Source organism: Grampus griseus, assembly GCF_964374135.1.
Source record: "Grampus griseus genome assembly, chromosome: 13".
Lineage (NCBI taxonomy): Eukaryota > Metazoa > Chordata > Mammalia > Artiodactyla > Delphinidae > Grampus > Grampus griseus.
The window spans coordinates 30,473,365-30,499,853 of record NC_139007.1 but is presented as its reverse complement, the minus strand read 5'-3'; the positions used below and the strand labels follow the sequence as shown (position 1 = coordinate 30,499,853).

The following is a 26,489-nucleotide window of genomic DNA, read 5'->3' as shown; positions in this document are numbered from 1 at the left end:
ATTGGACGATTGGGATTGACATATATACACTAATATGTATAAAGTAGATAACTAATAAGAACCTGCTGTATAAAAAAAATAAAATTCATAAAAAGTAAATAGGCCATTCGGGCAACGAAATGAACTGACAATATATTGGAGGGGAAAAAATTTGATATGATTAATAAGCATATGAAAACATTTTAAGTGTTATTAGTAGTCAGTGAATTATAAATTATGTCACAGAGACCTGGGTCACTGTGAAATTAGAGATTATTTTTAAAAATAAAGAGTGCTTTCAGTGGACATTCTTACATATTGTTGGCATAAGCTTCTTTGAAAGCAGTTTGTAGTATGTATTGGGAGACTTAAAAATGTTCTTAATCTCTGACATAAAATCTTTATGTAAAAGTTTTGCTAGCTAAAGTAAATAAATAGAAATAGAAGTATTTATTAAAGTATTTTTGTCTGTGTTTTTAAGTTTCTCTGTTATATTAGAAAACAATATTAGAGAAATGGTTATTTATGCCATATATTGGAGAATATTATATATCTAATGATGCTATGTTACAAAGAATCTTTAAATAATTTTGGAAACTAATTTTTTAAGAAGACCTATATAAAGACATGGAATATGAGTTAGGCCTTGAAGAAAAGATGGGCAGATAATTGTAGGTTAGGCATTTCATTGGGAGGGGAAGACAACATGAGCAAACACCTTCGTGTGGAAATAAGTTTATTATCTGGAAAGTAATGATTAACCTTGTTGAAAAGTAGAAGTTCATTTTGAAGGAATAGGAGAAAATGTTATTCACCTGTTACGTGTTAGCTACTTGCTAGGTACTGAGGATACAAGGATGACTAAAAGATGACAATAATGGAAACTTAGGAGAAGGGCATATATGAGACAATTTCATGAAAACTCTGATAAAATTTAATGACTGGATAAAAGAAAATCAAAGAAAATGATAGTTTTGGGACTTCCCTGGTGGTCCAGTGGTTAAGACTCCGCACGCTTCCAGCGCAAGGGACACGGGTTTGATCCCTGGTGGGGGGATCTAAGATTCCACATGCCGTGTGCTGTGGCCAAAGAAAAATATAATGAAAGTTTTGAATTTGTATGGCACCAGTAACAGAAACAGAGAAGGAGACCTTCGTGAGGCAAGGTGAGAAGTTTAGTTTCCACAGTTGGTTTAGGGCATGCACACAGGAGTGCTTTCTACTGTGTGCGTTAATATTTCGTGTTTACTTTATCTGTAAAACTGAGTGTTGTTCATGTACCGCTGACTACCTATTCCAGTTTTTAACTTACCAAAGTGAAATCTGCCAAAAAGGACTTTCTAGGGAGTTGTAAAAATAATTTAAGTAGTAAAAATATCTTAAGTAATAAGGTCTATGGCATTTAGGTTTAAAATTATTTTCATGTCCTGGAAACAATTCTTGGTTTGATCCTATCCACCTTGTTGAATGCTTTTGCTTCACACTGTAACGTATTGGGCTGGGCCCCTAACGTTAAGGTAACAGTAAATCTCATTCTAAACTGTATTATAGGGAAGTTTCTTTCTTTGGCAGATGGGAGATTCTTTGGTCAGAGAAACCTACGAAGGTGAATGCTTCCCAGGCTCGCCAGTTTAAACCTTGTATTAAGCAGATAAATTTTCCCACAAATCTTATACGGCTGGAAGTAAATAGTTCTCTTCTGGATTATTACACTGAATTAGATGCCGTTGTATTACATGGTACAAAGGACAAGCCAGTGCTTTCTCTCAAGACTTCACTTATTGATATGAATGATCTAGAAGATGACTATGAAGAAAAGAATGGATGTGGAATGGACAATCTGAACAAAAAGTTTAGCAGTATTGCCCTCAGGGAAGGGACAAGTAATGGATATTTTGATAAACTACCTTATGAGGTAAGCCAAAGATATTCAGTAGCAATATTGGACATACTATCATTTTAAAATGTTTAGATGTTAATGTTTATTTTGCTAGATGTCAGAGAAATCGGAGCATTAGCAAGGTATACATAATCTGATGTATTGTGTATTTTGATTTTGGAAAGACTAGACAAAATTGTGTTCAGTAACTTCGCCACCTTTGTTTTGGATTTGACTTTAGTGATTCTGGATAAACTATTAAATATAGGTTATTTTATCACTGATTAACAATAACCAAAATACATAAAGCAATGATAAATTACACTCCACTTTAATTCATAATTACACAGTGTTAATATGGGCAATATGTGCTTAACTTGATACCGGTTATATTAAAGATGATTTGCGGGCTTCCCTGGTGGCGCAGTGGTTGAGAGTCCGCCTGCCGATGCAGGGGACACGGGTTCGTGCCCAGGTCCGGGAGGATCCCACGTGCCGCGGAGGAGCTGGGCCCGTGCGCCATGGCTGCTGGGCCTGCGATTTCAGAGCCTGTGCTCCGCAACGGGGGAGGCCGCGGCAGTGAGAGGCCCACGTACCACAAAAAAAAAAAAAAAAATTTGCTATGAAAAATAAGAGTATTAATTAGACCGTGAGAGAAATGCTAATTCTGTTTAATAGTGCGCAGTTTCTCCAAGTGTCATATACTCTTCTATACTAACTCTATTCTATACTCTAACTAGCTATGATTTTTGGTCTAGGCAGGTATAGAGTGCCTTTTACCTAAAGTCTTGTTTTCAGTGTGTCACTGCAGGGGTGTTTCCAGGGTATATTTAGCACTCCTGGCTCCCAGGCATCGAATGCCATTAGCACACCCCCTGGGGTGGGAGTAGGGCCAGGCATTCCTTCCCCTGCTGAGAAGAGCTGTGTGTGGTTAAAAATAATATAATCAGATCTTTTAAAGAAAAATTTTATAAATTTAAACTTTAACCAGTTCAACTACCCCCTTCCACACTGGTGGGTATTTCAGGTTTCATTGTAATAATACAAGTAGCTTAACTTGCATGGAACAATAAGGTAGCCTCTTGAGTGCCTAACAGGAGCTATAACGCCTGTTCAACGTTTCACAGTTCAAATGCTATGGTACATCCTGTGAAGTAGCTAAAGTTGCCACATAAAGATGAATTTAAGGATCTAAGGTAACTCAGTCAGTAAGCCATGGAACCAGGATCCAGCCCAGGCCTTCTAGGTCAAGTCTTGTGTTATGGAAGGAAGCTTCATAGGTGGACAAGACACCCTGGCCCTTAGAGGGAGGAGGGAGGAAAGATGGAGGAGCAGCTGAGCTGGGAGAGAGGAGCGTGGGATGTTGACAATGTTGTTCCCTGGGGCTTCAAGGAGGGTCTGTCCTGGCAGCAATGGCAGCAGCTCATCTGGAGGAAGCTCACTTCCTTGATTCTTACCCGTTTCCTAAAACTACAGTATAGAGATTTAAATTCAGCAAATGTATTTTAAAGAGTTTGTTGAATTTTATCCAGACCTGGTAAAATGCTTAACATGTCACATTCAAATGAATAACGGGAACTTCAGGCAAAGGGAAGAGAGTGTCCAAAGGTGAGAAGAAGTGAAACTGTGTGACCTGTTTGGGAACTCCAGTATTTCACTGTGGCTGGAATAGGATTTGATAGCAGAAGCTGCAAGAGATGAACTTGGACACAGGCTCAGGGCTGCCTCCGTGCATCACTCCATAGGCCACCATCCACACAGATGACAGTGATTGGGACATCCCAGCCCTGGCAGTGCACAGCCCACCCTGCCACGTTGTAGAGGGCTCTGTGGGTTTACCGAGAGGTTTGCATTTTCTCTCTTCAGCCAGTGGTCCTCAGGCTGCTGTGTCTCTCCTGTACACCGCAGAATCATTGGAGGGGAGTCATAGAGACCTTAGATTTTATAAATCATTTACTTTTGGTAAAAAATTAGAACAAATCCAAGATAATACCTATAATAATTTCACACTCACTTTCTTGTGTTCTCTGAATTCTTCATATGCTTTTTTTAGTGGGAGAAAAAGATGTGGAATAATAGCATTCCAGAAATTATCCATAATATGCAGGCATTTTTGCACATGCTTTGTCCCACAGTGAGAATGATTGCCCAGGTGTTTGGCCTCATGTAAAGTTTGTTTTTCTTATGTGTCATGGTATGAAGAAGATTGTGAACCTTTTCTGTAGTCAGTAGGGAAACATTGAAAGTTTTATTTACTTTAAAAGAAGAATAACAAAATGAGATTTCTTTCTTAGATTATTCTGTTGGTAAATGAAGAATAGACCAAAAGGAGGTCAAGGTGGGAAGCAGGGATACCAGTCGAGGAGCTACTGCAGAAATGTAGGCAAGAAGTTATGAAGCTCTGGGTACTGGAAAGTTTGGAAAGGAGGTAAGCCGGAGAAGTATTCTAGAGATGCAGAAGGTAGAAATCAAAGTAACTATTGAATGTGGACATGAAGCAGAGCATCACAAGGACTTTTAGGCTTCTGGTTGAAATGACCTGGTGGATGGATATGCCATTAATCATAAACCAGTGGGTGAAGGTGGAAGGGTGCATTGACTTGGAGGTGCCTGTGATTCATCAAAGCCAACTTCTCTGATTGAGAAGTTGACAGTAGGCAGTTGCTATTTGAGTTTGAAACGCAGGAGGAAGGTCTGAGTTTACATTTGTGTGAGTCTTCTCAGAAGAGGAGAGGGCTACCATGGTAGATGAAACTGACCAGGAAAACTCTGAGGGTGTGAATAAAGGGCCAAGAATAGAATTATGGGATTACTAACATTTAAGAGTCCAGGAGAGGAAGACAAGTCAGAAAAGGCACTTGGGACAAGGATGAGATTGTCTTAAAAACAACGATAGGAAGCTAAAGAGGTATAGAGAACAGAAAATGGGTGTGGTCGGCCACACCGCTGCAGAGAGCTCAGTGACGAGTGCCCGCTGGTTTTGGTCATCGGGAGATCTCTGATGATCCTTTACCAGTATCAGTTTAATGGAACTATGACCATAGGGTGAGAGATGAGAAAAACCTTACCATATCTGGTTAAGGCATCAAGGAGCAGGGGAGAAGCAGAGACAAAAAGTGTTTGCTCTCTGAGCATAAGCAGAAAAATATTTCTATTAATATCCACCAATCATGGGCAAGACTGTCCCCCAATAGTGAATAATACTTGGCATCCTAACACTCCACCCCTTCATGTCACACTCAATAAGGCATGTCAAAATGAGGAAGAGTATGAAATTATTATAGATACTATTTGCTCTAATTTATCTTTTAAAAGGAGAAAAGACGAGTGGCAGAAGATGTAGCAGGGTGGGAAGGTTTCTGTTTGTGATGCAAAGCTGGGAGAGATTTCACTATGCTTTTATGCTGTAGGGAAGGAGCCAATAAAGAGTAAAGGCTTCCAGTACATGAAAGGAGTTTAATCAATACAACAAAATCACATAGACGAAACCGAGAGATAGAATCAGTCGTCCTGAAGGACATTAATTAGTCATGATGAAAGCAGTACAATGCATAAAGAGTTGATGCTGCAAAACACTGAATGATCTCACAGTGAGTAAAAAGAGAAACTCTTTTTTTAAAAGTTGCCTAAATTATATAATCCAAGTTATTTAAAGGGAAAAAAAACCCCACATTTAAATATGTCAAGTGACATAATGTTTCCTTAGTTGAAAATAATTGTATTATGAGTGGAGTGTGTTTTGAGGGCAGATCAGCTGTGTTTTGAGACATACAACATCCTCCATACAACATGGTGTCAAATGGTACTTTAGGCTAGGATACCCCCATATAAAAACATCTTCTGACAGACACTAGGTACTAGATGAGTAATAATTAATGGGTATTATCTTGTGGGCCTAAAACCTGTTATCTTTTGCTTAATCAGAATCCAAAAGTGCTTTTTCACATGCCAGTGTCATGGTCTCAATAACTTCATTATTCTTCTTCTACTTGGATATTTGCTTAAAATATAATATTAAGGATCAGAAAATGTTTTCACACAATATACATCTTTTAATAATGGTGACTTTGGAATGATGCCAGCAATTGCTGGGAGTTATTTAAATTATAAATCATCTGGAAAAAAGTAAATTATTTATCCTCTGATACATGGATATATTTAACTTTTAATGTCTCTTTGCACTAACTGCTTAAAAATTTTACTGAAATAGCTTTTAATATTGTAGTTAAAACAACAAATTTTTAATTCATTCTACACGTATTTAAGGTCCTACAGTTGCCAAGCCCAGATGGCTCATAGGTTCTTTCAGACATTTAAGAAGTGATCAAATCCTGTATTATTTAAACTCTTCCATAGCATAAAGAAAAGGGAAAGTTTTTAACTTCTTAGTGAAGCTGTTATAATACTCTAGCACATAAAAATAAAATTACAGACCAATTTTACTTCTGCAAACAAAATACAGTGAATAGAATTATTTAAAAATATAATACAGGGGCTTCCCTGGTGGCTCAGTGGTTGAGAGTCCGCCTGCTGATGCAGGGGACACGGGTTCGTGCCCCAGTCCGGGAGGATCCCACATGCTGCGGAGCGGCTGGGCCCGTGAGTCATGGCCGCTGAGCCAGCGCGTCCGGAGCCTGTGCTCTGCAATGGGAGAGGCCACAACAGTGAGAGGCCCGCGTACCGCAAAAAAAAAAAAAAAAAATTTGATTTTTTTTTCTTAGTATTTCTTGGTTCAGAATAGGCTATTTAGCAGTGATTCTTTGAAAATTAGTTTAGGAGCCCCTGACTGTTCACCATTAAGAAAAAACAAATCTTGAACTAGTTCAAAGAAACTATTTTAATTAGAGATAAAAATCTTTTTGATTCCTCCTCCTTAATACTTTTTTGTATCTGTTAGCTACTCCCTAGTCACTGCCAGTTGCCTGAAGCAGGCCCCTGATTCCTCTTTCTTGGAATCTACAGTAGCCGCCAGGCGGGTTTCCCTTCCTGCCTCCGGTAGTGCCCCCTGCAATGATCTTTCTAAACCATAAATATGACTGTCACTCTGCAGTTACATAAATCCCTTCAAGACTCCTCATTGCTTTCAGAATAAATCCAGGCTCCTCGGTGAGGCTCTCTGTGATCCAGTCCTTACCACTAACTAATCTTTCCTCTCCCCAGTTTTGCCTCTCTTTAAAGCTGAGCCTTGCTGGTCCAAGTCCGCTTTCACTGAGGTTAGGCCTGTGTCTTGTGTCAGGCTCTAGTAGCAGTCTGTGCGTCTATCCAAGCTATTAAAACATATCATCGTACTTACCAGTCCCCACTGGACTCTGGAAACCCTGAAAGTGGGAGCTCTTCTCACCAGTGTTTGACGTGTAGTCGATGTTTAGTAAATGTTAAGTATGTGAAAAATTCTATTATTCAATAGATTACCAAAATATACCTTTGCGCTGTAAAAAAAAAAAATAGTCGACATGAATTGAATATACTTTGAATGCTCTTGAAATGTAATATATATAGCCTTATGTATGTATGGTTACTACTGATTTGGATAATTCTGTTGAATTATGTAGTATGTGAAAGTATTGTTATAAAATGTATGATACTGTTATTCTTTATTAGATCATATCATATGCTTCAAAAAGTGATATTGTTTTTTCAGTCTGGGTGATCTTGGTTTCTCTGTTTTATGTAGCTCATTCAACTGATTCTGAATCATCTGACACTACCAGACCTGTGTAGATTAGCACAGACTTGCAAACTACTGAACCAGCATTGCTGTGATCCTCTGCAGTACATCCACCTCAATCTGCAACCATACTGGGCAAAACTAAATGACACCTCTCTGGAATTTCTGCAGCCTCGCTGTACTCTCGTCCAGTGGCTTAATTTATCTTGGACTGGCAATAGGGGCTTCATCTCTGTTTCAGGATTTAGCAGGTCAGTGCCAAGCCTTGTTGAGGTTATTTAAATCAGCAGGCTATACTTACTATGTAGTAGTTTTGATAATAAAAGTTTGAAATTATATATCATGTACTTTAGATCATGTTCAGAGTGCTTCTGCTTACAAAAGTGGATGAGTTAGTTTCACCACCCTCTTCAGCTAGACTTCACAAGATGGAGGGAAATTATGCCCTTTACCTCATATTTTTAAATCCCAAGGAAATTTCAACAGAGCTCCTTTTTTTCTTTCTCATATTTTCAGCACAGATGATTAACACATTCTAAAAACTATTTCCAAATCAAAATCTACCTCCCTAATGTGATTTGTCAGAAATGGAAAACAATTTATTATAGAACATTTTTAATTAAATCTTAATTACATGTGCAATACATCACCCAAATTTAGAAGCTCATTTAAACTAATTATGTTGAAAATGCAATTGCATGTTAAATAGGCGACCACACTTGCAGACCTGCCCAGGTGTTTCTGCTCCTTTCTATTTAAGCATTTAGTTTCCTTACTATTAAACGTCACCTGTTAAACATTTGAAAGCTTGCACGAGTACATATTCATTTAGTAATGCCATAGTCATTTTTCTTGTGAAACAAACAGGTGTTTTTCTCCTAACCTTGATGGTTATTCTCATTGTATGTTACAGTATAATCCGTTTCATTAACGAAGAAGTAGACACTTTGGGGAAATTACCTGTTTGTTTGTTTGTTTGCTTGTTTTTTGCGGTATGCGGGCCTCTCACTCTCGTGGCCTCTCCCGTTGCGGAGCACAGGCTCCGGACGCGCAGGCTCAGCGGCCATGGCTCACGGGCCTAGCCGCTCTGCGGCATGTGGGATCTTCCCGGACCGGGGCACGAACCCATGTCCCCTGCATCGGCAGGTGGACTCTCAACCACTGCGTCACCAGGGAAGCCCCACCTGTTATTTTTGATTAACAAATAATCTCCTATCCTGTTTTTAGAAGTTAGAATGAACTACAGCCCTCCCTACACATATCCCCAGTGGATACATTCCTGAACAGTGGTTTATGAATTAGAAATCTGTATTTTGAGCTTTGTTCCCCTTGACTTAAAGTATAAAAATAAAGATGCAGTTCCAGAACTGCATTTGATACCATTAGATTCAGATGAAGTCATGTTTGAAATAGCACCAATGTGTTCAAAATGCTAATATTGATAGTTTATGCATCAAAGTAAAAAATAAACACAAGCAGTAATGGCTTATAGCACATGTTGAAACCATGGATGCACTGAGTTTCTTTTCTGCCAGAAATAGAGCCAGGGGAAGGGGTTCTTAGATAGAACATGATGGGATTGTGGGTCAGAGTCTAAAGATTTTACAACAGGCTATGTATACAAAATTCTTTTTTATTATGTAAATTTGCTTAAAAGGGGATATATATATTATATATATATATAGTAGAAAAATTAGGCATTTCTTTTTGGCAGTGTGATTTTGGTAAATTTTTATAGAATCCACATTTTGGAAATTGCTGGATCTTTGACAGCTCTCCAGTGGAACACAAGCTCAGTCCTTTCTACTTCCTTTTGCTGCAGACACACACACTTCATTGGCTAATTTTCCTCGCTATTAATGGGACCGAGAAGAACTGAAGCTAATGATGACTGTGGGTATTGAGAGCACACACTATAGATCATAAACCAAGACTAACTGACTCTGAGAGCAGATAGAACCATTGGTATCAGTAAGCATTATTTTACATTATAAGGACTTTTGGGTGTTTTAATCCCTCATAGCTCTTTTTTCAATGTTTCCCACCATTAGGAACTTACTGTTTGTTTTCACTCTTGGTGTGTAAGGCATTATGGTGAGTGTCGTGGACCATGTAAAGAGATAGATAATATAGTTCCTGCTACAGAAAAGATAAAGATATAAGAATAAACATTTAAACATATCCTCCCTATATTTTATAAATAAAATAACAGGGAGGCAACTAATGAGTTAAAGAAAATATTGGTAATGAATGACTGAAGTCCAGCTTCTTTGCCAAAATGTTGCATATAACCATGGTATAATGAATAAAATGTAGGGATAGTATTAAATCAGTTTTTAAAAACTTTATGTAGCTTCTTCGGGTGCATGAGCAGAAACATAAGTTGTGAGAAGAAAACTTCACGATGCTATTGTTAGCATTTTAGACATGTGATGGATAAAGATCTTCTTTTATGAGGTTAAAGCTCCAATCTACTTTCTCACCAGCAATTTCTCTTCCATTTTCAGTTCAGCCATTTAGTTGCCATGGGGCTGTTTAAATAATCACAAAAGTACATACATTAATTTAAGTTTTCCATATTTCACAGGAGTATTTCAGCCAGTAAAACCATAAATAAATCTTGATAGCATTCCTTTAAGTATAGTCATTGTTCTCATTAAGAAAATAAAAAGGTTAAATAACAGGGAGAGGCAATCTTTTTTGGGTGGGAGATACTGGAGTTTTGCCTACTGATTGCCGTTGGCCCCCTTGACCCGACTGCTGAATTGATAGTCATTATGGCTTATAGGCAGCATTCCCAGAAAAAACGATAAATATTCATGGCTTGATTATTAATGAATAATCTATGAGTAAGTATGGTCTATTTATGCTCATTACTGTGAAGAAGACTTACTTGTAATACTTTAAAGAAAAAAAGTACATTTTTAAAATAGAGACCAATGATGATGAGCTTGCTTTTTTTTTTTTTTAAAGAAGATGTTGGGGGTAGGGGTTTATTAATTAATTTATTTATTTTTGGCAGTGTTGAGTCTTCATTTCTGTGCGAGGGCTTTCTCTAGTTGTGGCAAGCGGGGGCCACTCTTCATCGCGGTGCGCAGGCCCTTCACTATGGCGGCCTCTCTTGTTGCGGAGCACAGGCTCCAGACGCGCAGGCTCAGTAGTTGTGGCTCACGGGCCTAGTTGTTCCGTGGCATATGGGATCCTCCCAGACCAGGGCTCATGTCTCCTGCATTGGCAGGCAGATTCTCAACCACTGCGCCACCAGGGAAGCCCGAGCTTACTTTTTGAGTAAGTCTTTGGGAAAAGTTTGATATAGTTTATTTTTGTTACCTAAAAACCTTATCTTCACAAGCTGGAATTGTTTCACTGGATTTTAAAGAACTTAGGAATTTATTTTATTCAAAATAACAGGGAAATTGGAATAATAAGAACTTAAAACTTTTAATCAGTTATTAAAATCCTATTCTATCTACAGATTTGTGATTTGTAACTTCAAGTACTGCTCATTTATATCATTACTCATTAAAATCACATCTACGTAATTCCACTTTTCTCTTATAATACACTTCCCTAAAGTCTTGGATATGCCTTTGCCTCCCTGCCTGTTGGTGCTCTGAGGCTTAATTATATCATTCTGATGTTCAAAAAGTCTTAGGTTCTATTTATTTTTCCTCTATCGTTTTTCTTCAGGTAGTTGCTCAAAATAATCACCTTGAGCTCCACCTCAGTTATGTAGAGATTTCTATCCCTCACCCTTCTACTTGTTCCCTTCAGAAAACATTATTGGATGCTTTCTAGATTTAAGAGCTTGATGTTTTGACACAGAGCTACAGTTTTATGGAATAGAGAGCTTTTTGCTTATTCATATATGTGTTTATTCAGTTGCCTGCCTGTGTTTTACACTGTTGTCTCTTTTAGATGGTCAATTCCTAGAGATTAAAGACAATTTAAGACTTTCTTTTCCACTTCCTTCTACCATTGCTAGATAGTACCGTACACAGTTAAGCAAGAAGTTTTGTTTTTAATGACTTTATTTTGGATCGGCTATAGTAAATAATGCTCCAGCTACTTGGGATTAAAATTATCTTAAATATACTGTCTTATAAAACTCAAGTGAGGGTCAGCTAACAAAACATGAGATTAGCAATCAGAAGCCGTGGATGTTTATACCTAATTCTCCCCTTTACCTTGATACTTCAGGCAGCTTGTAAGGATTAGTGCCTTTTATTTTGTGATGAATAAACTTAAATCATTCATTCATGTGATGTTAATTATTTTAGGGTGCAAGTTACCATTTAGTAAATTACTTTTTATGTACTTATATTAATCTGGACAAATGAATTCACCTCATAAAGATAAGCAATTTATTTCTCTCTCCAGAGACTCCATTTCTCATAGCAAGAGACCTCGTTTGGGATTGTTTATCTGAACTTAGGTCTTCTCTTAATACCCTCAATATCAAGAAATACTTGATGAGAATTCATAACATGGTATGAACAGGCTGCAGGAAGTATACAAGCTATAATTCTCCTTTCAAGTGACCAGTATCACAATTGAAATGAATAAATAGATGACCAAGACAAAAACATGTATGTAATTATGCGTTAAAATAAAACTTTATGAGGAACATTAAGGAAAGAAACAAGAGTTGTGTTCAGCTAATTAATTGATTCTGCTGCTAATTCTGCCTTCTTGGAATGGAAATATGAAAAAGTAGGTAGTGTAGATCTTGTAAGTTTAGGAGGAGAGACTATGGGGATATTGACCAAATAATCTCAGTAAAAATATGCAATATATAAAAAAGAAGAGAGAGAGTCATAAAGGTAGATAAGCATGATCATTATCTTTATTGTGCTTCCAAATTTTTTCATTCATTCAATCAGTTTGGGATGTTTTCTAATCTATTAACAGTTGGCTTTCTGGTGATTTACTTTCTATCTTTAGAAGGGAAAAGTTCATTAGTGAGAGCAAAGAGAAAAGAAATGTCAAAGTATTCCAAGTCCAATACCAAAAAGAATTGTAGAACAAAGTGCTTTGCCAAATAATGAAGACCTTCAGGAGATAAGATGCCTCAAGATTTTAAGTTTAAGAGTTAATGTACTCATTTAACTTTTGTAATCTGCAAATAATTTTAGAAGTATCAAATCAAAATAGGATACTCCAGATCTCCGACACCCTACATTCATTTCTAGATTGCTAGCTTATAAATAGTGAAGAACTAGTCATAACTATGATGTATACTCAGAGTAAGGTAAAAATGTTAATTTTGTCATATTTCTTAGGAGTTTGACCCTCTTAAGGGAAAAATTCTCTGAGTCCATAAAACTTAGTTTGTTCCAGAGTAGAGGAAATTGAAATTCTTCAGATGAATTTTCACCATTGGAAGATTTATTCAACAAAGTCATCCAGTGTTTTTTACATGCCTGACATCATGCTAAGTACTGGGTACACCAAGAATCTGTTTCAATTGCCGAAGGATTTGAGGCACCTTATAAAACTCAATGTAAACGAATCAGTATGTAAGGAAACTGGTTAACAGAAAACTGAGTTCAGTTCAGTATGAAGAAGGTGTGTCATAATGTGGTACACGCTGCCTCCCTTTGAAATAGATCCTGAGTCTGAATATTGAGCACAGCATTCAGTGCCACCACCGGATCCAGTGCACCATCTTCTCTTCCCTGAATATGGTCGTGGTGTCCTGAGGGTCCCCCTGTTTTTACCCCTGTTCTCTTTCAGTCTGTTCTCCGCACAGAAACCAGAGTGACTCTGTTAACAGACAAGCAGGTCGTGCCACACCTCTGCTCAGCACCTTCTGATGACTGAGGATCCCATCTCCCTCAGAATAAAAGCCAGAGTCTCTATAGGACACACACTCTGAACTGCCCCTTACCTCTCTGATCTGCTCCCCATGTCCCTCTCACTTCGAGCCTCCTGACAGTTCCGTACTCTAGGCATTGTCTGAGCTGTCCTGCCTCAGAGCTGTTGCGCTTGCCCCCCCCTTCGCCTGGAGTGCTGCTTCTCCAGGGAACTGCTTTGCTCACCCCCTCACTTCCTTTGGGTCTTGATTCACCTTCTCAATGGGGCTTCCCTTACCACCCTGTCTGCCTTTGACACTTCCTGTTGTCCTTCTCTGCTTTTATTTTCTCGTTGGCACTTTTCACTCTCTAATATACTATTAATTTTACTCATATAATTGATTTGTTTATGATCTACCTCTCCTACCAAAATGTAAGTAAGCCCCATGAGAGCAGGAACTTTGCTTTGCCCACTGCCAACTTCCAAGTGCCTAGAGTAATGCCTGGGTCATGGTTGGAGCTCAATAAACATTTGTTGAGTGAATGAATGAAGGTGCTTGATGCAAACTGGCAATTTAGCTACTATAATACAAAGGACACAGCAGTGAGACAGGTCGGAGGAATTTAAGGAGGGAATAGCGAGAGGACTATCTGAGAATTTGAAGGAAGGTGAGGGCGGTTGTGTGAAATGCCGCAATAAATCAGGTAATATAAGGACTGGAAAGAAAGGCCGTTTAATTTGGCATTTAAAAGGAAAGGATGAATTTAGGGAGAGCAGAACATACGCTGCAATGGATTAAGAATAAAGGGATGTTCTTGGATGTTTGGGTGTAAATAAGATGTGTGGGCTACTGAGTTATTTGCAACATTTAAAATAAATTTGTAGCAATTACATTTTTTAATTGTTGTTTGAATGTGTGTTGGCCAAGATTTCACTTTTATTTTAATGTTCGTGGGGTACTTTGGTCTTTGCAAACTGCTTTCACATTATTGTGGGATGTTCAAAACCACAGTGTGGTGAATGCTGTTAACATATTTCTAGTCTGCCTTCTACATCTGAGGAAATGCTGAGACTTGGGTAAATGCCTTTTCCAAGGTCACATGCTAGGAAATGGTGGAACAGGGCAAAATATCCATCTTTTGACTTAGAAGTCCAGTGTTACTTCCTTTACTTTCATAAGTGATTGATTGTCAGTTTTATTTTGCATGTGTATTTGTAAGCTAATAATTAAATCATGTAGAAAAAAGATGCAGCATAAATAAAATAACAGTATGTGACTGATGTGACACTGAGATGGGCAAGAAGACGTCAAGAGACCTGGACGGGGATGAGTGGTGCGCTTGTTTAAGGGATAAACAGGCGCACCGCTTGTTGATAAAGTTTCAGGGATATGAATACTTGTAGGCTCACATTTTACCTTTATTATCAGATGATGATTATGGAAAGGCCTGTTTTCCCCCCATCTGTAACGTAATGAAGATAAATATTGTTATTACTACTCTGATAAAGGGTTTTGTGTCCTCCACATGAAGTTATTTCTGTGTATTTTGTGTGAAGCTGCAATTGAATATCTTGTAATAATTTCAACATCAGTCTAGGCATTAAATAGCATCAGTTACAAGGAACATATCTCAACAGTAGAGTGAAGCCAACCCAGAAATTTTCTTAGTTGAGAGGAGGCTAGTCTGATTTGTTTTCAGGTCATTTAGAGATGACACTTTGTGTGCCACATTCCAAATAAATTATCCAGTCCTGAATGGGTACTGTTTAGGGAGAAATAACTTCCAAGAGTTTAGAGTTTTGTTACGTTTTGTTTATTGGCTCTCCCAGCTCAGATGTGAATTACAGGTAAGTAGACGAAAAACACCCTCTGCTTTCTTAATTTCCCACTTAGCAGTAGCTGACTTTTTATGTGATGTGAATCCATTTTATCTTCTTAGGTTGATATATGTTAGCCTACCCATGCCTGTTTTGGCATGCAGTAAATGAGAATTTAAGTGAAACAAGTTTTTAATTTTCCCTAATAGAAATCTATTCTTCTGAAGATGACTGCTTAGAGTCGATATAATTCCAAAGTACTTGCAAAAAATATCTTTTAGTTTTATGAAGTTCACATGGAACATTGTTTTTACAGGTTTCTGAAGGTCTGTGGATCTGAATTAGTGCGTCTTGAATTATCTTGCAGCCACTTCCTTAATGAAACTTGCTTGGAGATTATTTCTGAGATGTGTGTAAATCTACAGGACCTCAATCTCTCATCCTGTGATAAACTGCCACCTCAAGCTTTCAACCACATTGCCAAATTATGTGGCCTGAAACGACTCGTTCTCTATCGAACAAAAGTAGAGGTAAGATTTCCACCTCTGCTAGTGTTAATAGCCAACCGAATATTTAGTTACCTGTAATTGCTCATAATAATGTGATTTCTGATTTTCAAATAGTTTAAGTATATGATGCAACCTGACTATTCTAAAATCATTAGAGCAGGCTGATGCAGTCATTTCAGAATTAGTCTATTGTGTTGTGGGTTTTTCTCATTTTAAGAAAACGTTATCCTCTGTGCTCTTAGAATTTTTGTCATGCTGTTCATGTTTGTAGGTAAAGAAACAAGCAATGGGCTGAGGTGAGCCGAAATGCTGACAGGGAATGAATTAGAGAAAGAGGTGGGAGGAAAGTATGTAGGAGAACATTTGCTTGGAGTGGGAGGAAGCAAAGTGGAGTTTATCCAGGACCAGACTTTGGAGTTAAAAATCCCTAATACATAGTTTAGGAGTCTCATTAAAGAAAAATATTTATTGATCTGCTTGCTTTTTTTCACATAGCTCTAGGACATCTTACCAGGTCATTACATATACTACCACCTGACTGTTTTCATTTTATTTTTTTATTGGAGTATAATTGCTTTACAATGTTGTGTTAGTTTCTACTGTAGAACAAAGTGGATGAGCTATATGTATACATATTACATTTTACCATAATCTACTCAACTGTTCCCCAAATGGTCAACATGTCGGTTTTTCCAGCTGTTTTTCTTTTACAAACCATCTAACAATAACATTATTTTGCACAGAGTTTTATATGTACCGGTTACTATTGCTATTGGATAGAGTTCTGTAAGTGGTATATCTGGTCACAGTATGTGCCTGAGCCCCTGTGATAAACATCCACTTACTGCCATATACTTGTTTCCTCTACTCCAGTAATGTTGGCCTTCTTTCTATTCCTTGAACATTCTGATCCAGTCCCAGCTCACAGCTTTTTCTCCTCTGCCTGTCTGGAATATCCTTCCAGCTCATTACATGGCTGCCCTCTTCTCAACTCAATGTCCAACTTAAATTTTTTTTTTTCAGAGATGGCTTCTTAGACATTGATAAAAGGTAACCCTCCCCCCTCCTTCTAGTTTGCTTCTGTCATATCACCCACAGTGTATTTTCTTTTTAGCAACTTTATCACTATGAGATTATCTTATTGGTTTTCATACTATCACCTGTCTCCTCACATTGGGATATAAGTTTCATGAAGGTAGGACCCTTGTCTGTCTCTTTCATTGCCATGTTCCTGGTATCTAGTATCATACTTGGTAAAGATTGGCCATTCAGTAAAGATTTAAGTAGCCAAATTACTTTTCCAAAATGGTGTACCCCACTCTAGTGACCCCTTGCCTGTCTTGAATGTTGCCTTGGCCAAGTATTCAATCTCTCTGTTTCCTCCTATCTAAAGTGGAGATAATAAAAATACAGATCTCATAGGGTCATTGTGAGAATTAATTACCTGTGATGTACTTAGAGGGTGCTGAACACATAGTAAACTCTCAATAAATATTAGCTACTAATAACAGTAGTAAGAGTATGGCAGTTTTGTAGTATGTTTTACTATGTGTTAGGAAAGTCTCCTCTCTATTCTTTTTAAACTTAAAAAAAATATCCTTGTGTATTATTCTTTCAGATATATCTTTCAGCAAGGATTTTATTAGCAGTGCCTTTATTATATTTCATTTTGCTCTGTAATAAGGCTTCCTATCTGTCCATATAGGTCTTGTTTTACATCCAAGAACATGTTATAGTTTTCTTCACTTAGGTTTTATATCTTTCTGGTTAAATTTAACCCTTCTATTTTTTAGTCTCAGATACTATTTTATTTAATTTTAATTGGTTATTGTTAATATAAAGAAAAATTGGGTTTTTGTATATCTATCTTGTATCTGCTCACCTTACTGAATGCTTATAATTGTTCTAATAACTTATGTCTTTTGGGTTTTCTAATGGTACAGTTATATAATCTGGAAATTAATATACTTTTTCTCTCTGTTCCAGTATTTAAAGTGTTGCTACATTTAGTAGAACTTCATAAATAGTGTAGAATAATAGAGTCACAATAGGTATACCAGTTGTATTTCTAATATAGAGGGAATGTTTTTTTCTTTTTTTAATATTTATGTAACAAATATTTGCATGCCTGTTACGTGCCGGGCACTGCTGTAGGCACTGGAACTTCATTAGTGAACTAAATAGAAATTCCTCATGTAGCTTACTAATTTTATATATTGTTTGATGTTTCTTTCTGATAAGTAGTCTTTATCATTCTCATTTGATTAAGAATATTTTTATCAAAAATGTATATTGTATTTAAAAATTTTAAAGCCTCCATTACCACACTGATCTTTTTTCTTCTTTTATTTATTAATATAATGACATGTTGAACAATCCTTACATTCTTGCGGTAATTCCTACATTTTTTTTTTTAACATCTTTATTGCAGTATAATTGTCCTACATGTTTTTTTTTTTTTTTTTTTGCGGTACGCAGGCCTCTCACTATTGTGGCCTCTCCCGTTGCGGAGCACAGGCTCCGGACGCACAGGCTCAGCGGCCATGGCCCACGGGCCCAGCCGCTCCGCGGCATGTGGGATCTTCCCGGACCGGGGCACGAACCCGTGTCCCCTGCAGCGGCAGGCGGACTCTCAACTACTGCGCCACCAGGGAAGCCCTGTCCTACATGTTTTAACTTAATACACAGCTGGGTTATTTTCCTAATGTTTTGGAGCCAAGCTTTATCACTTAGAATCCAATATTTTGGATTCTAGCTTTATCACTTACGAATTATGTTACCTTGAGAAAGTTTCTTGACCCCTTGTGCTTCAGTAAAGTGGAGATAATGATAGTATGCCTTTCAAAGAGTTGTTATGAGGATTAACTGATTTAATATATATAAAGTGTCTACAACAGTACCTGGTTCATTGTAAATATTCTTTAAGAGTTAAGACTTATCAATAGTTTTTACATCTGCTTTCTTCAATGAAATTGAGCTGTGTTTTTCCTTTTCATGCCATTTTGTCAGGTTTGGAGCTGGGATTATGACACCTTAGCAAAATGATTTGTGACATTGACATCATTTTCTTTGATCTGGAATAACTTTAACAAATGAGAATTATCTGTTAGATAGAATTTATCTATAAAACCATCTGGGTGTGTAGCATTTTTTATTGGTATATCAGAGTAGATATCTTTAGCTTGACGTAGTTTTTAAACTAATCTGTGGAAGTCTGAATATAGTATTCCTGGTTTGGGGCAAAATTTTTACCTAAAGTTTAACTGGTGACCTGCTTTGTTGGAAAGAAGACTTTGATTCTAGTTCTGGCCCTACCAGTGACAAACTTAACTCACATAGTCTCTCAAATTCCAAGATTCTTTCTTTGTAAAATGAGAGGACCATTGTCCCTGAATGCCAGTTTAAAGATAGTGTTAGCCCATGTTTTCACTGGTCTGTGGTGAAATGACTCGTCATTTATGTGGGTGTAAAATTGTCAGCTATCTTTTCTTGGGTAGACCTATCTATTCTGAAATTATGCCACACCTGCTTTTTACTGGTGTATTTACTGTTTTATATTGCTCTGTGTGTCTGATATCCTCTGAGCAAGATGATGCCTCATTTTAAAATATTCTGATTAAATTTAACTTTAAGAAGAAATGTAGCATAGTTCATTAATAAGTGAACCTTCAGGAAGAAAAATCGGGTAAAAACCAAGAAATTATATCAACTTGCTAGGCATCTTACATCTGTGATGATTTGTAAAAATGTATTCCATGTGATGCTTTTGAAATGTCATAAATTAACATGATCTAAGTGTCAGGGAATCATTACATAGTCCACAGTTTTCTTCCATTTACCCCAAGAAACTGATAGAATATGACTACATATTTTTTTAAAAGTGTGATTTATAGGAATTGAGATTTCATTTCGAGTGGAGACCTATACATATGCATCCAAGTCTAAATAGCATCAGCTCAGCTTCCCTCAGTTACTTAAACATAGATGTGAAATCACTGTATGACTGCATTAAGTAAAATTTGGTTTGTACCATATGTTACTACCTGTTAAAGTTTGTTTTTATTAGTCTATCTGCTAAAATACCATAAAATCATTTATAAACTTACCCTACACAATTTTTCTGACATTTAGTACATAGAAAAAATTATAAAATTGATTTTCATTGATCTACAGTTGACTTACAATAAAATAAAAAATAGTGTCATCTTAGTGATATAAATGGCAAAATTCAAAATTAAGAAAAACCTACCCAGGCAGTGTTTACTTTTACAGCTTCCCAGGTCTCTCTGCCTATACTTTATTCACTTCTGTTATCTTGTCATTCTTGGGATCTGCATCAGACTCCCCCACAGGCACCAAGTAACTCAGAGGAATAAAGGGAAAAGACAACACAATCAGCTGGTCTCTTTTAAAACAAACAGAAGCCACAGCATAAGCACCTCCCTTGTCACTTAGGCAAAGCATTATGTCACCCCCTTTTCCCTTCCATATGTTCACTGCTTCAGTCCTGCACTCAATGATGTTGGTGGATGGGAGAAAACAGAGTGAGAAGACAAGATTTAGGGGATTGGCTTCTCTCTAAACCTTCCACGTAATCGCTGGCAGTACATTCAGGTGTTATAAACTGTCTTGGAAAGAAGGAATAGCAGTTGACTTCAGATGCCTGTGATGGCTCTAAGGAAATATATGAGGAGAAAAAGAAGATATGAATTTGAACTTCCTGGGAGAGGTTTTTTTTTTTAAAGGAATACATATTATCCAGTGCCACTTTTACCCTTGTTTTTCTAAACACTACATAATTATAAAATAAGAAAAAATTAGTATTTCAAAATATTGACTCTATTATAGTGTATAATCTTCAGAGAGGTCAGATTTATGATGTAGTAGAGTTATATTTATGTGCCTATATATAATTTACATTAATAAATGTAATGTATTTATGCCATTTTATAAGATTGAAGCAAATCTGTGTGCATAGTGAATATAGCTTTAGAGGATATTGGAGACCTGGGTTTTAGTCCCAAAGTTTGGGAAAACTTAACTGAATATGTTGTTTGCTGTCCTAGACATTCCGCATATTATTTAATCCTTTACACTAGTCTATTGAGTCTAAGAGTGTTACTCTTAAATCGTACAGATGATGAAATGAAGGTCCCAAAAGATTAATGTTTCCCAGTGGCACAGAGCAATAAGTTAAAGTCAGGATTTGAACCCAGATTTGGTGGCCTCAGAGTTACAGTGAAAATTGTAAGATACATAAGAGCATAGAATAGTAGTTATTCTAATAGCTTGGCTGTCTATCTAAAATAGAGCTTTTCTCTTTACTGCTTAATCCTTTTCTAATCCATAATTGGTAAGGAAATATAACATTGTAAGTAAGATACACAACATTTTGATCCCGTGTAAAATGCAAACTATTAAGTTATATTCTGTAAACATTTTCTAGTCTAAAATATCTACTATAGACAAATGGACTTTTGCCTTTTATTTTTATTATGAACAAACTTGGTTTGAAGTCTTAGTTCTGAATTTATAATAGCAGTTAGTTATTCAAATTACATTTAGTATAATTTAAGTAATAGTTTGTAGAGTCCGTACTTAATGAACTACCTCAAGCACATGGTATATACATATATATATATATAGGCCAACTCTCAATATTACACTATAGTGGGGAGCAGCATTGGAACATATAATTTCCCCAAATATTTTAGCATGTAAAGGGGTGCATTGTTGATGTCCAGGTAGTGTGTTCTTAAGTGGTTAGGTAGAGCCAGACCTATTGCAGGTCTGGTTACTCAATAAGAATGAGAATGCAGGAGAACAAAACTATAGTAGGGTCAGAATTGCCTCGTATGCAGGTAGGTGGATCCTGGTGTGCTGATGTAGCACCTCCCTGAGCCAATGGTGAAATAGGCAGTGGACCCAGAGCACTGGTCTTCTCTGTACCTGACATTTTACCAACAAGGCCTGCTGCATTGACCACTGAGCCTCATGTGTAACCTTGTCAGACACTGGGGCTCTATCCCAGTGCATTTCATTTGTACTGCTTAATTGCTGCTTTGGTAGTCAACTGTGTGAGAGCAACCTTAAAACAAGCCCCAAGTGTCATTGTCACCAATTTTTGAGCCCAGCCTTTTATGACCTGGCCTAGCTCATTAAGATTTTTCTCCCCAGCTCCACTGCTTTGGCTAATACCATAGCTAGTACCCTACAGTGAGAGGAAGCAGCAGTAGGATCTTGTTCAGACTTTAGGTATGGTTAAAACTGCTTAGCAGTAGGTCTGGGTGTTGATTCAGACATTATTTGATAATTTAAAAGCTGGGAAGATATTTGTTATTTCGTCTGTATCAGAGATCAGTGTCAAAAACCTCAGTCCTAGAGAGTTCCAAGGTGATGAAGGAGTAAGAGGGCGTGGAGTTCATCTCTGTCTACGGATGCATCAGGAGTACATCTACAGATGCAACAGTTCTCACAGAACACCAGCTACACACTAGCAGAAGACCTTGGACACTGGGAAAGACTGTAAAGATCCCCGTATAACTGGGTATGATGAAAGAAAGAAGGGAGAAGGAGGAGGAGAGGAAGCAGGATGGGACCTGCACCCCGGGGGGTGGAGGGGTGGGAAGCTGAAGCAGGGGAGAGATTCCCACATCCAGGGAAGCCCCCTCACTGATGGGGAAATCGGTTGGGACAGAGGGAAGCATTTGAGGCTATCAGAGGAGGGTGAAGCGACCAATCTGTGGCAGATGGGACAGAATGAAAAAACTCAGTCCTTCTCTTGACTTTCCCACTTGAAAGATTTATGTGCTTGGGTAAGTCACTTATACTAAGCTAAAAGTTTATCTGTTAAAAAAAAACTTAGCCTATCACATAGGCTATTGAGAAGACCAAATTAGGTCGTACATGTTAACAACAACACACTTTATAAATTAGATGGACTTGTGTAAATGTGAAAATGATAGTGTAGGTTTACTCAGCATAGTCCTACACAATCATTCCCAACTTTGTGAAGTATTCTTTTAGGTCTTCCTAAATAGGAATATCTTTTCCATCATGTGCTAAGAGAGATTTAGGCCGAATTACTGCTTTCACACTTATGATCTGTTTCTGGTAAAAGGGATGTTCATTCCTAACTTATAAACTCCCTAATGGGAGGGACCATGTTTGACTGTTTACTTTTTACAACCAGTACGTAGAACAGTGTCTGGTATTCACTATAGTGAATATGTCTAGTAGATATTCAGTAAACTTGTGTTGAATGAATGAGTGATAACTCTCGCTTGTCAATTCATTTTTTCTTTATTTGCTAAGTTAGTAAGCGTAAGTTTGTCTTTCTACAGAATAACCACATCAACTAAGCAGAGGGGTGGGTGGATCTACAACTTGGAAAACTTGTAAGAAAATATTTGAACTGTATTTGTCCAGAATTTTTAGCTCTAAAAAATAGTGAAATATAGTTCTATTTGTTTGGTTAGTTTATTTCATGAGATCTTTTTCTTTCTTTAGGTATGTTTAGGATTGTGATGAAAAATCGCTTCATCAGAGAAATAGCAAATGTCTTCTTATAACATCAACCAAAAAAAGAAAATCATTAAATAACCTCTTTTCAGAGTTAGGGGTATACATTTGTTGGATTTCAGCAGTTGCGGAGCAGTAAATGTATGCCTGGTGAAAAACAAGATAGTACTAGGTGATGGAGAGACAGAAATGACCCTCAAGCTGAGATTTAGACCCTGTTTATTGCGTGATCCCAGCATAACTAGTGAAATGAGTGGTTAAATGCAGTAATTTTCTTTTTACTGAATTTGGTAGATCTTTTAGAATTGTGTAGGCAAGACTTTTAGGCAAAAGATGGGAACTTAGAACAAACAGGAAGGAGAACTTTAGTTGTACTTAGTTTCTTCTGCCATTCGTGACAAAGAAGTAATTATACTACAGTGAGGTATATAATGATTGGAAAGACTTTAAGTACCTTTAGTCCTTTTCATCTCTATTCACAAGATTCTTATTATTTATGATAAACATTAACTGCAAGTACTTCTTTAGCCATACATGATGATGTATTCTCATGAGAGGAGGGCTATAGAAATTTAACTCATTAAATAGACTTTTAAATACTTAAAAGGAAAAAGCTTTTATTTTGAAATAATTTTAGACTTACAAAAAGTGGCATAAAAAGTAGATTTGCCTACTATATGCATATATTTTTCCTGAACCATTTGAAAATAAGTAGAAGATATAATTCTCTTTTACCCCTGAAGGGACATATACCTGCAACCTATTTGTAAACACTTGTGCCATGGGCTGAATTGTGTCTCCCCAAAATTCATATGTTGAAGTCATAACCCCCAGTACCGCATAATGTGACTGTATTTGGAGATAGGGCCTTTAAAGAGGTAATTAAGTTAAATGAGGTCATTAGGATGGGGCCAAATCCAATACGAGCGGTGTCCTTATAAGAAGAGGAGATTAGGACACAGACACACACAGAGGGAAGACCATATGAAAACACCGGAAGGAGATGGCCAGTTTCAAGCCAAGAGGAGAAGCCTTAGAAGAAACTAACCCTGCTGACACCTTGATCTCAGACTTCTAGCCTCCAGAATTGTAAAAATTAATTTCTGTTGTTTAAGCTACCCAGTCTATGGTACTTTGTCATGGCAGTTCTAGCAAACTAATACAACTTACAAAGGATAGCATAAGGATAACTTTTTAACATATTGCATAAAAAGTGACTTCAAGAGAAGTCCTTTGCATTGTCTAAAACAATCTGGATTAGTGTTAGGAATTTGAGCTTATTTACCTTTTCTTTGTTTGGGAAAAAATATCTGAAGTTGGGGGTGAGATGGGGCATGATAGGTAGCTCAGTAAGAATGTCATTCTGTTGCTTAGCAGCAGACAAGAAAACCAAGAGTGTTTTTTTAAAATTTGGAGTTATAAATGGAACACCTGCATCCAATTTTGATTGCCTCACTTCAAGAATGATAGAGCATAAATTGAAAGGATCTGAAGTAGTGCAAAAACTGATTATAGGTATTGTAGGGGACTAGTATATGACAGTAATCCATAAATGTGGTTCAGCAACTGTTTACTTGACCTGCTAGGCAGGGGTGACAGTTCCAAGGACCCCACTGCCTTCATCTTCAGGAGCTAGAAGACAAACAAAAGTAGCTGATCTTTACTTCTGTTGGATATCAACACTCTCCTCCTAGTTTTTTTCTGTGCCAGTTTATCCAGCAGAGTGAATATATAAGTAAAAATGCATACCACCCTGTCTGTTAATGAAAGCACCTGAGCTTTCCTACAAAAGATACATAAACTGTCGTTTGAAAACAGCATGATTTGATTTAGTGCCACGAATTTGCTTTCTGACACATAGATAATGGTATTCTCCTGACTGCGTTCTTATTTGATTTAGAGAACACATTCCTGTATATTGGTAAGTAGAAGCAGGGATGGTCTTTCTTTTAGTAGAGCAAGTGCATTTAACAGACTTAAGGAAAGGAGTGGCCTCTCACCAGAGCCACTGCTTATTATTAACTAAGATCGAACAATTGAAGCAGGAAGATCCTACTTTGGTCACCTAAATTGACTAATGCAGGCTGTCATTAGCTGTCACCTGAAAGGCAGTCCATTTCAGACAGATTTGTTTAGCTAGACAACATATAAAACAAAAGATATTAATAATTACTTTGTTCTTAAACAGAATCAAGAATTAATATTTTAATAACTTTTACTATATTATATTCTAAAACTAACAAACTTTTAAAAGTCTTTATGTCTCCAGGCAAGAATATGTCTCTACTTCTTTTCTATCCTGGATTGCTTTATAGAAGTGCCAGTGGGAAGTACCAGGCCTTTTGGTGGGATTGAGTGTGTGTGACCTGCATGATGGGCTATGATTCAGTCACAGTTGAGAAGCTTCTTGGGGGTCAGATTCATTATCATCCACATTCATGACAGTAACCAGTATACCGGGTATAAGAAATCTACCTGGTAAGGACACATTCATTAGAGATAGCTGATTAACACATTCTCTCACTGTTGGCATGTCACAGGGGAAACCAAATTACAGTTATAAGACCTGTCTGGTGAGTTCAGAATGAGAACAGTGAGCATTAGTTATGTGACTTAAATGCTTAAAGGCATCAACACAAAACAGATTGATACCATCCTCTTAACAGGAAGGAAAGACATGCTTTTGGAAGAAAATAGATAAAGTCTTTGGACCAGTGCACCCTCTTCAGCTGAGCATCGTTTAGATGAACAGTGTCAATCAACCAATGTGTGCTTCAGATTCCTATGCTCCCTTGGTGGTCCAACCCTTACCCCTCTGATCAAAATATTCTTTCTTTTATATAGGCAGTAAGGTTACAGTCAAGTCCAGCCGGTGTGCAAACTGCCATGACCTTTTGACTGCACATCTCTGCCATCATCCATCATGGGTTGATATGGAAATTGATCAGTTTAGTCATCTGTGAGCAAAGATGTATTCAACTGTATTATTATAGGAGAGATCCACTACAGTGGTAAAAATAGGCTCTGAAAGGAGACTACAGGGCAAGGCAAATGTGTGTGATTTAGTCTTAGGTTTTGTTCTTTCACACATACGGCTTTTTGGAATTTAACACATTATTTGAACCTTATACTAAAATTTCTGAGACTGTGGTTTAGGGTAGGTCTACAGTTAGGTTTAGAGAACTTCCCTTTTTTTTCCCTCAAAGGCATGTGTAAGAGTTTATTAATTTATGTCATTTATGATCTTGAACATTCTCTTTTTAGAGAACAATCAGAAGTCTTACTTTTCTACCACAATGCTGATCTTCAGGTTTAACCT

At 37.3% G+C, this 26,489-nt stretch overlaps 1 protein-coding gene across 3 annotated transcripts in view; it reads left to right on the top strand.

The window, feature by feature from the left end:
* The window catches only part of FBXL4 (F-box and leucine rich repeat protein 4), a 67,399-nt gene that overhangs the window by 26,625 nt on the left and 14,285 nt on the right, over window positions 1–26,489 (top strand). For 2 of the 3 annotated variants that reach the window (XM_082669097.1, XM_082669098.1), the window contains exons 4-6: window positions 1,552–1,894; window positions 7,533–7,777; window positions 15,457–15,670. In XM_082669097.1, the coding sequence (XP_082525223.1) occupies window positions 1,552–1,894; window positions 7,533–7,777; window positions 15,457–15,670 (802 nt within the window). The remainder of the gene's footprint in view (window positions 1–1,551; window positions 1,895–7,532; window positions 7,778–15,456; window positions 15,671–26,489) is intronic. The other variant, XM_082669099.1, reaches the window with a different exon arrangement.